General features: G+C 40.2%; 1 protein-coding gene across 7 annotated transcripts in view; it reads left to right on the top strand.

Moving 5' to 3' along the window:
• Positions 1 to 14,047, top strand: part of enox2 (ecto-NOX disulfide-thiol exchanger 2) — a 188,332-nt gene extending 174,285 nt beyond the window's left edge. For 6 of the 7 annotated variants that reach the window (XM_042418470.1, XM_042418465.1, XM_042418468.1 and 3 more), the window contains 5 exons: positions 2,005 to 2,145; positions 6,417 to 6,473; positions 7,326 to 7,431; positions 9,824 to 9,909; positions 13,225 to 14,046. In XM_042418470.1, the coding sequence (XP_042274404.1) occupies positions 2,005 to 2,145; positions 6,417 to 6,473; positions 7,326 to 7,431; positions 9,824 to 9,909; positions 13,225 to 13,356 (522 nt within the window). In that variant the 3' untranslated portion in view covers positions 13,357 to 14,046. Of the gene's footprint in view, positions 1 to 2,004; positions 2,146 to 6,416; positions 6,474 to 7,325; positions 7,432 to 9,823; positions 9,910 to 13,224 lie in introns of all 7 variants that reach the window. The other variant, XM_042418472.1, reaches the window with a different exon arrangement.
• Positions 14,048 to 16,397: the final 2,350 nt, after the last annotated feature.

The raw sequence follows: 16,397 nt of genomic DNA, 5'->3' as shown, positions 1-16,397 counted from the left end.
TGTTAGTGTGAAGAGCAGCTAAAATGTAATATTTTCAGGTTTACTCTGGTTATAGAAAGCTTATTTGCTGTTGGAATGGGTTTTACTTTGGGATTGGAGGGTTGTGTGCTGTGAGTCTGACAGCACACAGATACTTCTTGGAACAAACCCCAGGCCATTAAAACAAATTTCAGACCATTTATTCAGAGTTGAAGAAAAGTGTTTTTTCCCTCTCTCTCTCTCTTTGAAAACAGTTTGTTCACTTTTCCATTTTCAATCTTCCAACATATCAGATGTTTCAGAGATAGAATGATAAAGTTTTGGACTTATTTTAATTGTTGCTCCAGGTGTTTACACAGCCCACAAACCACTATTGAGATAGATTCATTGTCTAGCATGAAAACATGTAGACATCTTGAAGATGAACAATACTTTAAGATGTAAATATCAATAAATTGAAAATAAAAAATACTACCATAGATGTATGCATGTCTCTGTGTATAGGATACTATAGTATGTGTATGTACAAACACATGAAAGAAGAGGAGGCACTGAGAAACTTATGATAGTTAATATCATGATGAAAGGAATACTCATTTTTGTGTTTTGATAATTCCAAAATTGAGAAACCGTGCACACAGTTTGCTTTTAAACTTCTTTATCTTTAGCTGATGTTCAAAGATCTTTTTGACCTTGGAATCAGCAGCTGAGAAAACAATCCAAAAACGAACAGTCGATTTAGTCGCTGTTGGATCATGTTTTACGGTATGATGTAAAATAGCAGATAGAGAAAAAAATCCACACGATATCCGGACAATAATTCCCTGAAGTGCTGGGAAAAAAAGGAAGAAATGGAAATTTGAGCATCTGCAAATCCGTTTCAACTGAGAAAACTCCCATCTGCTGGTGAAGATCATATGATATTAACAAAAGCTCCGCCATGGCTACTAAATTGACCCTGTGATGAGATTGTTTTCTCAGCTGCTCTATTTTTAGTTTGCAGGATGACCAACCTTTCCACCTTCAAAACAACTACCGCTGTAGTGACAGAACCCCTTAAATCTACCCTTTGAATTGTAAAGAACTACTAAATTGACTCATTCTCACATTTGTCAAGTGTCCTCACTGAGCTAGGTGTCACAGGTAATGGAAATTAATGTTTGATCGATTTTATGTTTAGAGAATCCATTAAGGCATTGCTGTTTATTTCTGCTTGTAGAGAGTAATTACCTTTCCAACTTGCATCTCTCATGGTGTGTTTATGAAAAATATTAGGTAAATGGATTAAATGAATTGGAAGACACTGAAATTGGATACCTCTCTTTGCCACGGTCCACATGTATCACGCAGCCACACAAATTGCAATGAAATATTATCAGCATAAACTGGCAACCTGTTACCTCTTTGTGATTTATAGTGCGTGCAACACAAAAGCACTCAACGTGTAGTTGCGCAGATGAAAATTTCTAGCTGTAAAGACCCCCTGCGACTCGCAGACCCTCTTTTTGTTGAAATTAACACAGCAGGAGGTGAATCTTTTCATCTGTGTTTAGCAGATAACATCAGAGGACAAACTGGAGATAAACATAGTTGTTAGCCATCAAAAGCTTTCTCAAAAAGCCAGTGCTTGTGTTACCCAAAGCGAGGATAAAACCCAAATGAGTATTAATTTTCTCATAATGTTTTTCTTCTATATGTAATTTGTAATTTTTGAGTGTTTATAAACAAAGCATTTGGCAAACTGCTCCTCTTCAACACATGTAAACAGAGTAGCATGAGATAGAATAGAGTACAACGATTTTCACTCCAGGAAATATTTATTGAAGATTTAATTCATGTCAGTTGTTAATTGGTGTTTTGTATCGAGTTGAAGTTGTAATTACCAGTAAGGATTACTTGCTAAATATTAATAAAACAAATGCCTGATTGTTCCTCGGCTTTCGGAGCAGTTTGATAACGAGGTTTGCATCACGGTTAGTTAGTTCACTGTAGCATTAGCGGCTTACCGTTCTCTCCTTTTTGCAGCAACTATTAACAATGAGGGAAGAATTAAAACAGAGGGAGGCTGAGCTGGAGAAGAGTTTGGAGGACAAACAGCAGCTGAAGAACCAAGTCCAGAACCTGAAGGAAGGGCTGCAGAACCTGCAGAACACACACATGATGCAGGTTAGTGTGACAGAAGATGACAAAAGTGTGTGTGTTCTGAGAACGAAAAAAGAGAAAGAATCCACCGAAGCCAGCATATCTCCCAAGTGTGTTTCGTGGGAAAGTTCATTTCTGGGTTATTCTCTTTGTAGTGAGGGTGAACACACCCTGATTTGCACTTTAATAAGAAAGAAATTAGTTCTTGATGAGTTTCAATGCAGGAAACATAATGGAGAAATAAATCATCAATAAACAAAAGGACAGAACATGATAGTTTTGGGTCGAGGAAATTACTCAATAATTTGAATTTATTTCTAAGCTCATCAGATATCCCAGAATAGCTTTTTGGGTGCATTTTTATAATATCACCACTGCAGCGAAGGGCCTACCACAGTGAGACAAACAGTTTCTAACTTCAGTCAGTGTTCTGTTGTTCCCATTTCCCTCCCAGGGAGTTTAATTCATTATTTTTTAACATAAAGTATAATAGACTCTTTAATTTCTAATCCCCCCCCCCCCCATCCAAAAAAAAGTTAATATCACTGCTTTCAAGTTTTAAGTGGCTCTGTAAAATGATAGTTTATGATTTCCCTTTCTTTTATTATGGCACAGTGTGCGCCACAGAAAAACAACCAATAATCATCTAAAGGGCTGTTTATCATCCTTTTGTGTATAGAAAACATTTTTTTTTCTATTGTTAATCAGCGACCTTCAAACCTTGTTCTGCATTACTGTGAAAAACTTTCATAGACAGTTTGTAATGAATGAAACATGCAAACTATTTTGACAATAAAGTGATAGCTCAAAGCAAAAATGCCAAACATTTGCTACTTCCAGTTTCTCAGATGTGAGGTTTTGATGCTCTTCCTTTAATAGTGTCTGATAAACTGCATTTATTTGGGTTTTGGGCCGTTGGTCTGATAAAACAAGTAATTTGAAAATGTCTGGGGACTAATAATGGGAATTTTTCACCATTTCCCTGACTTTTTAATAGAGAAAACACTTAATTGTTATGATTATAATGAAATAATAATGGAAATGACTGATTATATACAGTATAGTATCTTTATCTTCTAAATCTTAATTGTTTACTACATGGCCTGTTAGTTTCACACTAAACTCCCCAAATTGACGCGGATAGTGATGTTCCACCCAGTGCACCATTCATTACCTCCGTTAAAATCAATAATTTGCTTCTATTGAACTTTATAAGCTTTTTAAAGTGGGGATGGGTATTTCAAACATAGATATTTCCCTAAATAATAAAAACTTGAACATCTTTCTTCCATCTTGGAGAGAAAGATTCTGCCAAAGTCAACACATTAACAGCTGATAGTTTCTGTTTCAAGCGACCAAGTAGTGACAGCATCTTAGGTGAATGCAGCATAAAATCACCCTTGTGCCCCCATCTGCTCCAAATAACTGACACTGTACAGCACAATACTGAGCGTTCATGTCAGTGTCATCATACGTGTAATTTTCCTCTTGCTCTGCTATCATTAGTGTCCCGTCTTTCAAACCATTCTGTCATGGTAACAGTTATTAAGGAGTGCTTTACACCTGCTGAGGGAGGTGTCATTTACACATAGCTGGTGCAACAGCCGGCTGTAGTTGGGATTTGTCTTCCTGCAACAAGAATGCAAATCGTGCTAAACATATCAGATGCCCACAGTTACTGATAAAGTATAGAAATCACTCACACCATCTTTAAACATTGAGAAAGCATCCGTATTTAAATCCAGAAAGTACAAATCGTTTTCATTTCCCTGCAGATCTGTGCTTCTCTACCAGACAGGATGTTTTTCTTGTGTTATTCCGTCCCCTCCTCTGTAACAGTGTGTTCTTACTGCAACCACATAAAAAAAAAAAAAACCCAGAAGAAATCCATTCATTTCCTAACTGGGAACATATTGAGCATGGTTGACCGCAGTCAAATTGTTTCCTTATTTGTCTGCAGCTGAGATTTTATGTGACATCAAGCGGCAGTAACCCAATCACGTACTCTCATTCCTGAACATTCTGTCCTTCGAGCTACATCAGCACTGACATCACATGAAGCAATCATTTTGTTCATATTGACCAAGAGGCTGTAACTAAGAGATCAGGCCGTTATCAGTATGTACACAGAGTAATGGTGTGATCACCAGATGGAGAGAGATTACCTGCAGGAAATGTAAACCAATGCTGCTGTCTCAGATCTGTTAAACGAGGCCACGTCATCAGTTAGGGCCACTCCTGCTACATTATTCATCCATCCCAATGTCACATTTGTTATTTGATTGAATGTGTTGCTTACACTGAGGCATGTTTTTCACAACAAAACTCCGTCTGATATTGATTAGTGGCGAGCTGTATTATTACAAAAGTACACTTCTTAATACGGTGCACCAAGATCTACGATTTTATTAAACAGTTTCAAGTTTCCAGGGTCATTTCTCTCTGTTAGACTGTCATGTTTACTAATGTTTCAGGTGTTGTCCCATATTCCCAGTATTCAAGTGCTAATGTTTGTTAATGTTCCTTCTGGCTCAGCATAATGAGCGGAAGGGCTGTCATTAATATGAGCCTCAGGTTCAATTGCCTATTAAATTGGATAATAATACAAACGAGAGGCTCTCAATCCACGTTGGGAGCTGCTCCATGTGTTGTCTGTTTACTCCGAGATGTACGAGCCCGACTGCAGGTTCCACAAAGCGCAGAGGTGAATTAGTAATTTGCAAACGGATCTCCTCCTTCAGCTCAACCGGAGTGACAGAGTTGTCAATAGGGCGTTAATGGTGATGGGTTTGATTAGAAATGTGTCCCCACAACTGTGAGCCCTGGGAAATATGCTAATTAAATTCCTGCATATGGGCAGACATGAATCATGAGAGACAGTCTCATTAAAGTGAGAAAGAGAAATCAATTTTTGGGTGTGGGTTTCTCCGAAGATTAGCGATTGTTGTGAGGTGATTTGTCATGTTGGAGGGAGCCCCTCATGCCATCCGTTTTCCTTCACTGGTCCCATCACTGTCCATGCTGACACCAAACTGTCACCACACATTACGGGATCGACATCAGGGCAGGTCATTGAGACTATTAACCTTATTATTATTATTACGATCACAACAAACTGCTTTATCAAATTTTTCCCATATATATTTTAGTGTTGCCAGTAGCTGTTATTCATTATTGATTGATATGTTGATTATATTTCTGATTAAAGGGGTAATCTTAAAAAAAAAAAAAAAAAAAGCAATTTAATATTGCAGGTCTATGAAGTATGGGGAATTGGAAGGTTAAAAGAAGGTCAAAATTGATGTAGCAGAGGCCAAGATACCCTGACTTTTAGTCCCTTGTATGATTCAACCTCCAAAAATAATAGATCCTATAAATCCCATAATGCAACTCAACAGGGTCTTTTTGTCAGAAAATTTGTCCTAAGTGCAAACCGAGATAACCCTGATACAGGTTATTTTCCAAAGCTCCCTTCATGAGCCGCAGAAGACATTACATAACTGTTTTTCAGAGACTAAAGGTGTCAGTATGCTTCAACCAAAGTTCTTGTCAGATGGTCAAACAGCATCTGAACCAGTTGCGTCCAACAATTTTTTTGACTTTCCAAAACCGTCAATCTGACCATTTCGCCCACCTGACGCAGTGATTAGCCAGGTGTGCGGAGTTGAGAAAGTAAGCCAGATTTGAATTTTTTGCTGAAGCACATTTTTCATTTTTTTACACAGTTGCTTTCATAAATTTTGTATGTACAAACAAGTGCAACACCCTGGAAGGAAAGATTGCCCTGTCCCTCTCTATAGCAACTAGTTTTTCACCCTGCCTTCAAGTGTAGCCATTCAAAACAGCTATTAACAATTTTGCCTCCATACACAATGGGACTAGTTAGTATGAACTGGTTAGTTTTAAGCATACTGACACCTTAAGTAAACTGATAATCCTGTGTAAAATGGTTACTTATCAAATATGTTACTGATCATCTAACTAACAATTTAAGAGAATATGCTTTCAAGAAATCAGCACACATAAACAGCTATTACAGTTGTAACAATGGAAGACTTTGTGTCAGTTTTGACTCAAAAATCTTAATAGTATCCATATGGAGTTTAGTGTCTTTGTTTTCCTTGTTCTCTCAAAATCTGCACACACTTCCGGACATTATTCTGAAGTAAACAATGCTCCTATTTGTCTGCCTTTGCACACCATGCTGTGCGCCACCATTCTCCCCCATCTGTCTACATTAGCGCTTAGCTTGTTTCTCAGTGGCTTGTTTCTCATATGTTTCCAATGTGCCGCAGCTGGAGATGTCGAAGCAAGACGACAGAGGCGGTGAGGAGAGCCCTAATCAAACCAGTGTAAGTGGAAAAAGGTTGAGCCCGCCCCATCTCCTCTCTGGCTGTTTTTTTTTTTTTTATTGTTGTTGTTTTTTTTTCTTTTTTAGTGTCCTCATTCTCCCTTCTTCTCCCTTCTACCTCCTCTGACTTCCCTCTCTAATCTCTTCCAGTGACATGACAGATCATTACAGGCCAATCCAGTTCACAGCAACTGCATTTGTCATTGAATAAATCACCCAGACACAACTGGGCTAGGATATAAAGGAGTCATGAAGTCAAAATGGCTTGCACATGTGTATACATCTACACACCCTCACGTAGACACACACTCGCAGGGTGTGTATGGATAGATTAAAAACAGAAAAAAGGCCACAAGGCACATCACACAATGAGTGGAAATAGTACACAAAATACTATGTAGGACACCAAACAAAAACTTCTGTTATTCCTCTGCCTTTTTTCTTTCACCTGTCAGAGATCTGAAACAAACAGCTTGATCATTTGCCTTCCAAGCCTCCTCCTCTCTCCCTCCATTTGTTCTTCTCGCACTCATCTCTTTTTGTGTTGGTGTGTGTGACATGCATTTCATCCTGCAATCAGAAATGTAGCTTCCGGCTGAAAATTCTCCCTCGCCTCATTATCCTCATCCTCATTGTCGCTGTGTTGGTGGTGGAACTTTCTGATGTGTTCATTCCACTTATTTGTGTTTGATTGTCTTTTTATCGTGTGCCATGCATCGGCTTAAATTTAATCTTGTTTACTTCACGTCAGCCACAGTCAAACAGTACCAGTGGCTGGTAGATGATTTATTTAAGGTAACTGTGTGTTTGTGTGTGTGTGTGTGTGTGTGTGTGTGTGTATGTATGTATATAGGACGCTACAGTATCGACAGTGGTGTCCTGCAGTCAAGAGAAGGAAGGTCCTACAGAGAAGAATCCATCAAGTCCTGTCCACTCCGAGAGGGAAGCGCTGCTAGTTGGTAAGCTGGCACAACTCTGCCTCTTATGCTGTCAATATCAGTTAGACGCAAGTGTAACATTTTCATTACTCTAATCTCAGTAGTTGTAGGAACATGTGCGTTATCATCATTATACATTTCTAGGCATACAGACAAAGAGACCTCAGACCCTCAGGGACCCCAAAAGGCCCCTGGAGGTCTGTGTATCAACTGTTAATTTGAGAAATTAGTTTATTGTGAAAATGCATCACAAAAGAACAATATCAAACTGAAAACAATGATATGATAAGCACCATAAAAAAGCCCTAAAGGTGCAGTGTGTAGAATTTAGTGGCATCTAGCAGAACTGACTCAGCAGAAATGGAATACAATATTCATAAGTATGTTTTAATTAGTGTAAAATCACCGGAAACTAAGAATAGTTGTGTTTTCATTACCTTAGAATGAGCCCTTTATATCTACATAGGGAGCAGGTCTTCTTCCACGGAGGCCATCATGTTGCATCGCCATGTTTCTACAGTAGCCCAGAACGGACAAACCAAACACTGGCTCTAGAGAGGGTCTTTTGCATTTTTCGTGGCCATCGTAGGTTCTTCTACACGCTTTGAAGGGGAGGCGCACTCAGTTGGTTGCAATCTGCAACCTCACCACTAGATGCCACTTAATCTTACACACTGGTCCTTTAAAGAATGCTTCAAATGAACTAGATTGCACAATGTGTGTATTTAAAGTGATACTGCAGTTATCATAGTCACCTCCTGGCTGCATCTTACTGCCTCCCTCATCTCTCTCCAAGAATTCTTTGTCTTTTTTTGTATCTTTGTAGTCTTGATGCAATTAATAGTACAAATGTTATAAATATTCATGGTGTCATGGTTCATCTTGGTTGAAGACACGGAAAGTGACAGAAGTAGTTATGAGAATGAAAGAATAAAAGTGCTAAAAAAAGGTTAAGGGAGTGGTTCAAACCCTGCCTGCTTTCACACTTCTGCACACCAATCCTGGTCAATTGTGTCATTAAGTGGGTATTACTGTATGATTGTCTGTTTATCACAAAAATTGTCAAACTCCATTCCACTCCACTCCCTATTGGAAATGTACAGAAGCCTTAAGGATTAATCCCTGTCTTGTCAAAATCAGATTTTGTGTTGCCTTAAAATACCTTAAAGTACTGTAATTGACAGAAAGAAAACTTGGGGCTGGGAAGTATTCCAACATTGGAGTACTGGTTTTATTTGGTGGCTGTGGGCGCTGTACTTGGTGGGTATTTAAAGGCAATAGGATATGTACACAAAGGGAAAGGGGGATCAATAAGGGCCCACATGACATAGCTGAAAACTGGTAGCAGGTGTGAAAACTGCAAATGTTCTTTTCATGCCTTAAAATACAGCACAAAGCAAAATGTAAAGATAGCTTGAATGCAAGGAAGGCACAACAACTCAAATAGAGTTGTTGTGTCTGTTTTGCACTAGGTGATGCAATTTAAGGTTATCTCTCATCCACTCAAGTTGAAAATTAGCGAAAATATAACATGACACAGTGAAGCACAAGCCTGGGATTTCCATCAGATGCAGAAAAATCAAATAGTTTTCCTTTCTCCTGAGTTGTAATATGCAGAGATGGGAGCACAAAGGTGGAAAAACTGTAAAATGAGAGGAATTTCTATTCACTTTTGTAAGTGTTTAATGGTCATCTTTTGACAACATCAGTGACATTGAATATGAGTCTTACTGTCAGCCTTGACAGTTGCACATATACTGGCAATCTGCACACACATGAAGTGGGTGCGTGTTGTTACAGCAAATGTCTGTACTGTCAGTCGGAGAACATGTTCATTGTAGTCACTTATTCATTGTCCGTGGAGCAGCTCCAGGCATTTGTGTTCAAGTATAGACTGACCCACAGGTGGCAAAAATGAAGTGTTAGAGTAGTATTTTCCTCTTAAAAGTCTCAAGTGATTATGGTATTCTTGCCTCAGTGTTTGAGCCAGTGAAAAGCTTTGTGACTTTAACACTGTGTGTATTTGTTTCAACTGTTGGACTCTCGATGCTCCATAGGTGGTTAGTAAGCAGCAGTGGAGGATTATCTCCTTCCTGGCCCTATCTATGAGTTGATAGCAGTTTGTCTGAGCTTGGGGAGAGTAAGGCTTTGATGAGAGACAACAGCATCAAAGCCCTTATTAAACACTCCCTCTAATCTGGAACCACAATGTACAAGAGGCTCTTAACAGCACTAGGACTCTGGGAAAAGCCTCTGGAAGCTTGTGTTGTGAAGAGAAGAAGAAGTTAGATAAAGTGGTGTCACACACATCCTTTGGAAGTTTGTCAATGTTTGACAGGTGACAAGTGAAACTGGAGGCATGTGACATATCTCTGCACTAACATCTTTGCATGACTTGTTTGTTCTACCTCAGGGATCATTTCAACGTTCCTGCACGTCCATCCGTTTGGAGCCAGCATCGAGTACATCTGTTCCTACCTGCAGCGTTTGGACACTAAGGTAACAGGCACATATGAATCACAACCATCACTGCAGAGTGGATCAGCCTCCAGTATCACTCTAGATTACATGCACCCATACTGACACAGTGTCAGCCCCCCCTACAGGGCTGACATATGGACTTGTTGTATGCCAGGGTCCTGCTGTGCAGTTGAGACACAGCCCCTCGATGCAACTGATTCTGATTCTTTTTGCGAAGAGGTCTTTAGGTTAAGCCAAAGCACTTAAAAGAAATAGTTTGACATTTTGGGGAATACAGTTTCTTGCTGAGACTTACATGAAAAAATCGATACCACTCTCATGGCTGTAGGGTTAGTATGTTGCTATAGCCAGCAGACAATTAGCTTAGCTGAGTACAAAGACTGGAAGCAGATGAAAAAAAGATGGCTGGTTCTGTCTAAAGGTAAAACAATCTTCCTACCAGCACCAAGCAAATGTGGAAGTGATATGGATCCTCTCATTTAATGCTGAAGAAACCTAATAACCATGTTTCCCAAACTGTCAAACAAGTCCTTTAAATAATTGGGAGCTAGATGCAGATTTTGTAAAATGTTTAGTATTCTCATGACCTGAGAACAGCAAAACAACATAGAGGAAATCAGTCACACAAAAGCACATCGGCAACATTCACAGACATCTCTAAATAGATGCTTGGTTGGAAGTCGAATCCAAAATACTTCAAAATATTTTGGAGAAAGTCGAACTATGGAGACAGTTTCTCTCACTTTTCTGTCCTAAAATGTCATCGCTATTGTATATGTCTAGCCATATCTGGCTAGGTGTGTGATTTCCCTTGATGCCAGAACATATTAAAACTAGATCCTTCAATCTGACACCTGAAGCCAAACACCGCCGTCAATCCTCACACACCCTCAGCTTCCACTCTGTCTGGCGAAGAAGAGCTATTTTATCCCCATCTTCCCAAGGAGGCATTTAAGACATATTATCGCTCTTCACTGCCGCTTTACACAAGACTTTGAAAATGCCAACTTTCAATGTCACCTTCAAAAGGTAACACTGTGATTAATGCCTATTTCAGCTTTCCGCCCATTTAAGAAGACCTTCAGGGAAAAAATGGCAAATGTCACCGATCCCGTTACGTTCTCACTCACTGACCACACAGCAGACACATCCAGGATGAAACCATCAGATTTAAAGCAATTCCAACTTACTCATCATTTGGGAGAATTAAATTTCTCATCTGCAAAAACTTTCTCAACCACATCCACAAGATTGCCCCAAGAAATGACTGTTCTCTTTGAATATGCTCATCACTACCCTGACTCATTCTCACACATGCAAACAATAGAGTGTGACGGTCTTCTCTCATGCCTTTTGGGTTTTGCGCTTTGTTTTTTTTGTTTTTTTTGGCTTGTGTGTGTGTGTGTGAGTGTGATTGTCTGTGTGTGTGTGTGTGTGTGTGTGAGCATACACCCACGCCTGTCTGTCTGTGTGCGTCTGCCTGCGCATCTGTTGTTCCCACACCGGCTCTCCGCTACACACATCAAGCAGCCCACAGAGTTTTGTCAATATCACTGACTAGACTCCCCAACAACAAGCCCAATTTTGCTTATCTGGTGGCTCCACACACAGCTCCATTGTGTGTAATGACACACCAGTCGTATTTCCATGATGGGCCTTAATGCATCTTGACATCAGCGCAGAGCTTGAACAATCTAGTTATTAATGCAAGACACTGCAGCTTGTCTACAGCAGCCCATACAATGGATTTTGGCAACATCACCTCAGGTTTTCAATTGATGATCCTCAGCCCACCCGTGTGGTGTGAGCCAGTTTACGCTTAGTCAGGTGGCTGCTATATCACCCCTCTCACTATAAATTTACTTGCACTATGATTCTCCGATGCAGTGGAGGAGCAAGTGTAGTGACTGGATGTTTTGTGAGTATGATTGGAGCAGAGAGGAGGTGTGGAGTTTGTAATATATGTATGCCGTGTATAAAGGGGATGTGTCAGCAATGTCCAAACTTCACTAGATGACCTCGTCAAGAGCTGGTAATAAAAGCTTTTTTTAACCTGTTAAATGACACTGCCCTTAAGCCTCTGTAACTCTGGTTCAGGATCACTTATACCTTTTATAACATACTATTCTGACTCCTTGGTTGTAAAAAGAGTTGCCTTTCAAATGCAAGCAGGGTTATGACTGTAATCAAATGGCTGGAAAACAGTAAGCTTTTTATTTTGGGTACATTATTTTCAGGCTTGTGCACAAATAGTTGTTCAACATTTTTCAGAGCAACATGCCTCCATTATAGTTTTTCACAAATGTAAATATAACACGGTGAAAAGAAAATGAAAATAAATGCGGTGAAATCACAGAATTATAATTAAAATCATTTTAGTGCTGCAACTATGAGTTGATTAATCAATTAGTTGATCAGCAGAAAATAAATTGCCACCTTTTTTGATTATCAATTAATTGTTTTGAGTCATTTTTTAAAGAAAAAATGCTAAAATTCTAAATTCCAGCCTCTAAAATGTGAATATTTTCTGGTTTCATTAGTCTTTTATGATCTTGAGTTGTGGACTGTTGGTTGGGACAAAACAAGTCATTTATGGTTGCACGCTGGGCTTTGAGAAATGACATTTTTCACAATTTTCTGACATTTTATAGACCAAATGGAGCATGACAGACACAGGATTCTACTGTAGCTGCAGTCATTAATATTTTCCCTGTAATACATTACTAACAATCAGATAAAAGCATTAATGACCTTCATTACATCTGCCAATAAAAGAAATGACCTGATCTCAGTGACACGATCGCTCAACTTCAGTGAGTTGAGTATCATGACAGTTCTGACATTTGTGGATAATTAATGGCGCTGGTGCTGGGGCATGACAGAGGAATTACAAAGATATCTGACTTTCATTCTCACTTCAGCCGGTGAAGAGTTTGGACATATAGCAGTTAGTATCGGAGAGACATGACATAATGCAGGACACATCTGTGACTTCAAGCTGTAGCTGTCAACTCATAGCAGTCGCTGTCAGTTTTTATGTCTGGGGACGATACTTCCCAATTAAGGGAAAGGATAGAGAATACGAAGAGACCCAAAACAGACACTTGAGGGACCCCATGAGATAGTGGGACACTAGAGGAGTCAGTGTCCCCAAGCTATGTTCAAGGAGAATTGAAATTGAATGAAATACCGCTTCGGCAGCAAGTCACTGGTGACGTACTGTAGACCAGAGCACTGTCAGTAACTTGAAGATGAGTCTGTTTTAATGCATGTGGGTTTACGATTGTTCTGTGTCTGACCCCTGTCTGCTCTTTGTGTTTGTGGGTTTTGCAGATTAACCCGAGCGAGGTTGAGGCTCTTCTTTCTCGGCTGCCCTGCACCTTCAGACAGGAGCTGACCGGTGTTGGAGCCAGTCTGGAGAAACGCTGGAACTTCTGCGGCTTCCAGGGCATCAAAAGCACATAGACTCTGCTGGTGACACTTCTGGGACGACGGGCCGACAAGGCAACATGGGGGCGGGTGGGGGGGGCACTGTAGAGATGTGAAAGTAACAGTATAAAGCCCACAAATATCAAAGACAGTGGACGGTACATGACTGTACAAGGACACAGGAGACTAAGCTCAGATTAGGAGGGAATGTTACACGAGCATTTCAGGGACTCTGTGTATGTGGCAGAGATGTAAAAACGCAGCATTTCCATGGTGAAAGGAATGTTGACACCCAACCACAATGACGAGGTCTTCATGAGCTTGAACTCTCAGTTTCCAAGTGTCTGCAATTATTTTTAGACATGACGACTTCCTGGGAGACACAGAAGAGCACCGATTCCTACAGTCACTGGATTATTATGTAGTTGTCGCCCACATGGGCAGGGCATTGTACTTTCCGAGCCTCCGGTTGGCTCTGTATGTTGTCAGTGCGGGCCAGGACTACAGGGCTAACCTGCAAGGTTATCAGGGTCTAACTGAATACTTCAAACCTCCAAACCCTTTGGCCTCCCATCTCTTCTCTTTTTTGCTGTTCCTGGTTTGTAACATAGATCAAAAATGGATATATTTCTTCATTATCTGTAAAGGCTGTTAACAGTTGCATAGAATCATTTGTTGTAATACACTGTAAATGCTTGGATGATATTTTTGATTATAAAAAAAAACATTTGAATATAACAATGTTTGAGTATATTTTTATATGTCTGATACTCACAGAGGCTGGTTTTAAAATAAGTAATAAGTGTGTGCAGGTTGAGTGCAGTCTCCAGTTGTACAAACATCAGTCCTGAGCGACACACACACACCTACACAGGACAAGTGGTCCTCTTCTAAGTTTGTGCACATTCTTGCTTGAAGGGCGTTCTTTTTTATATCTACCTTTTTTGTTCTTACTGTAGCTGCACTCAAGGCTGGTTTTCAGACCTTGCATAAGGTCGTGTGTCTTTCAAAAGACAATCGTGCCTGACTCTCAGTCTGACTAAAAGCATCGCACAGCTGCAGCACACTTAACTGGGAAATGCACCTAGGGGATCATGTTAATGGTGTTTAATTGGTGAGGCAGTTGGTGTGTGCGGTTTCTGGCATGGGGCGCACACAAATTGTTTGTGTTTGTGTGCTAGTTGCCTGGATCCATATATTAAGCGGTTATACAACACTCTACAGAGGGGAATTGTCTTCCCCACCTTCGCCAGATAGAGAGCTCTCGCCGCCAGGACTGGAGGTTCCTCCCAAAAGCTCAGTCAAGCATTCTTAATGCACCTCTACTGGGCTATTTGGCAGCTCACGCTCTTCCCCTGTTGCTCTGGTAAACAAAGGTTTATTATTACACGTAATAAAAATAATAAAACTGTATTCATAAAGCACCTTTCATACAGGGGGTGTAGCTCAAAGTGCTTTACAATAAGGTGAAGAAAAGAATAAATTAAAACGATAAAAGCAAGCAATCAAATGAATAACAAACAAAACAGGGAGCAAATGGCAAGAACAGGTATGCAAAGAGCAATAGAATATGTAGAAGATGGGAATAAAACAAAGGAAGGCATAAGAACAAAATATGTAAAAGAATAACACAAAGGAAGAGTGACCGTTAGTTAAAAGCAATGTTGAATAAATACATTTTTCAATTGTTGTTTAAATATGTTCAGAGCTTACATCTCTTATAGCCTTGGGTAGGAAATTCCACGGTTTTGGTGTGTAGTTAAAAAAAGCCGATTTCTGTGTCAGCCGATTTTCGGGTGATAGTTTGTATTTAAAGAAACAGCAGCAAAGGATTTAATAGGCCATGAAGGATTATAAAACAACATGATTTGTTCTCACCGGCCCCCTCCGTCACCTACAGGCACTGCATTTGAAAAATTTGTGCTCATGTTCTTTTCAGCATACTAGTCCTTGTACCTGAATTAATAATGGGGTGTATGTTTTGCCTACGAGCTCCTACAAGGCTTTCCTTCCGTACACATGTATTCATTATTAACAGCAGTGGTTTGAAAGGGAAGACGGTTTCATGGGTGAAAAGTATCTGTCGTGGGAGTGGAGTTGTTTGAGTGTTAAATACAGTATGTAACCTCCAACCCACTGAGTTTGTAGGCTCCCGTCAAGCGTGATTAGAAAAGAGCTGGTGCTGTAATGCAGTGCATAATTTTTTTATAAGTTGTCGCAGCAAGTGCAAAGATCATGACTGCTTCTCTCTTATAAGATATTTTACAGTTATTTGTTATGATGATGACTGATAGATGGGGAGCTGCAAACTCTCACTCCTGCCTGCTCGTCGGCACACTTGGGAGGGTGAGAGAAGCTGCCTGTACAGAGCTCTGCATCACTACACTTCCTCTCCACAGTTGATCTCAGCAGAACATCCCTGATGACAAACTCTAGCGCACCTCACAGCAGCCTCTTCTCTCACTCGTTAGTTTCTCTCTTGCTCCCCTTGACATAAACAAAACACTAATATGGCGCATTCTTTTCTTTCAGAAGCTGCCTTCTGTCTAGCGTTCCCTCCCAACTGAGTTGCCATTCCTATGCACTGATAAACTGGAGGCTTTTGCAATTTATCTCTTTTACAGCTGCTTGTGTATGTGTGTGTTTGTGTGCACGCACAAACGTGCCAGCATGCTTGCGATTGTGCATCAGGTTCTCGGGCATCACACAAGGAGGTAAACACAGACTAATTAAATCCACCAGCAGTCCCTGGTGAATGCCGCTCTCCATTCACTCTTGTCTTCTCATCGCTGTGACACAGTCAGGAGCCTCCTCATTAATTCAATTCAAGATGTATGCAAGCGAAAGGCATTTAAGGAGTCTGATTTAGCTCACCAGCAGAGATGACGCAGTAAGACGACTGCCACCTTGCAAAGTCTCTTCAGTGAGGGATGTTTGAAGATGTCCTTGGGCATCTGCTGATGTTAAGCTTGAGCAAATACTGAGTCTGAATTTTAAATTTAAGTGCACTGGTGTCATTCTGGGGGGATTTCTTAGAACGAGTTCTTAAATCCATTAATACATACTCACATCACGTT

Source organism: Thunnus maccoyii, chromosome 8 (genome assembly GCF_910596095.1).
Source record: "Thunnus maccoyii chromosome 8, fThuMac1.1, whole genome shotgun sequence".
In the NCBI taxonomy this organism is placed as follows: domain Eukaryota; kingdom Metazoa; phylum Chordata; class Actinopteri; order Scombriformes; family Scombridae; genus Thunnus; species Thunnus maccoyii.
Note: the sequence above shows the minus strand (reverse complement) of the source record. Positions and strands in the feature narration are given on the sequence as shown.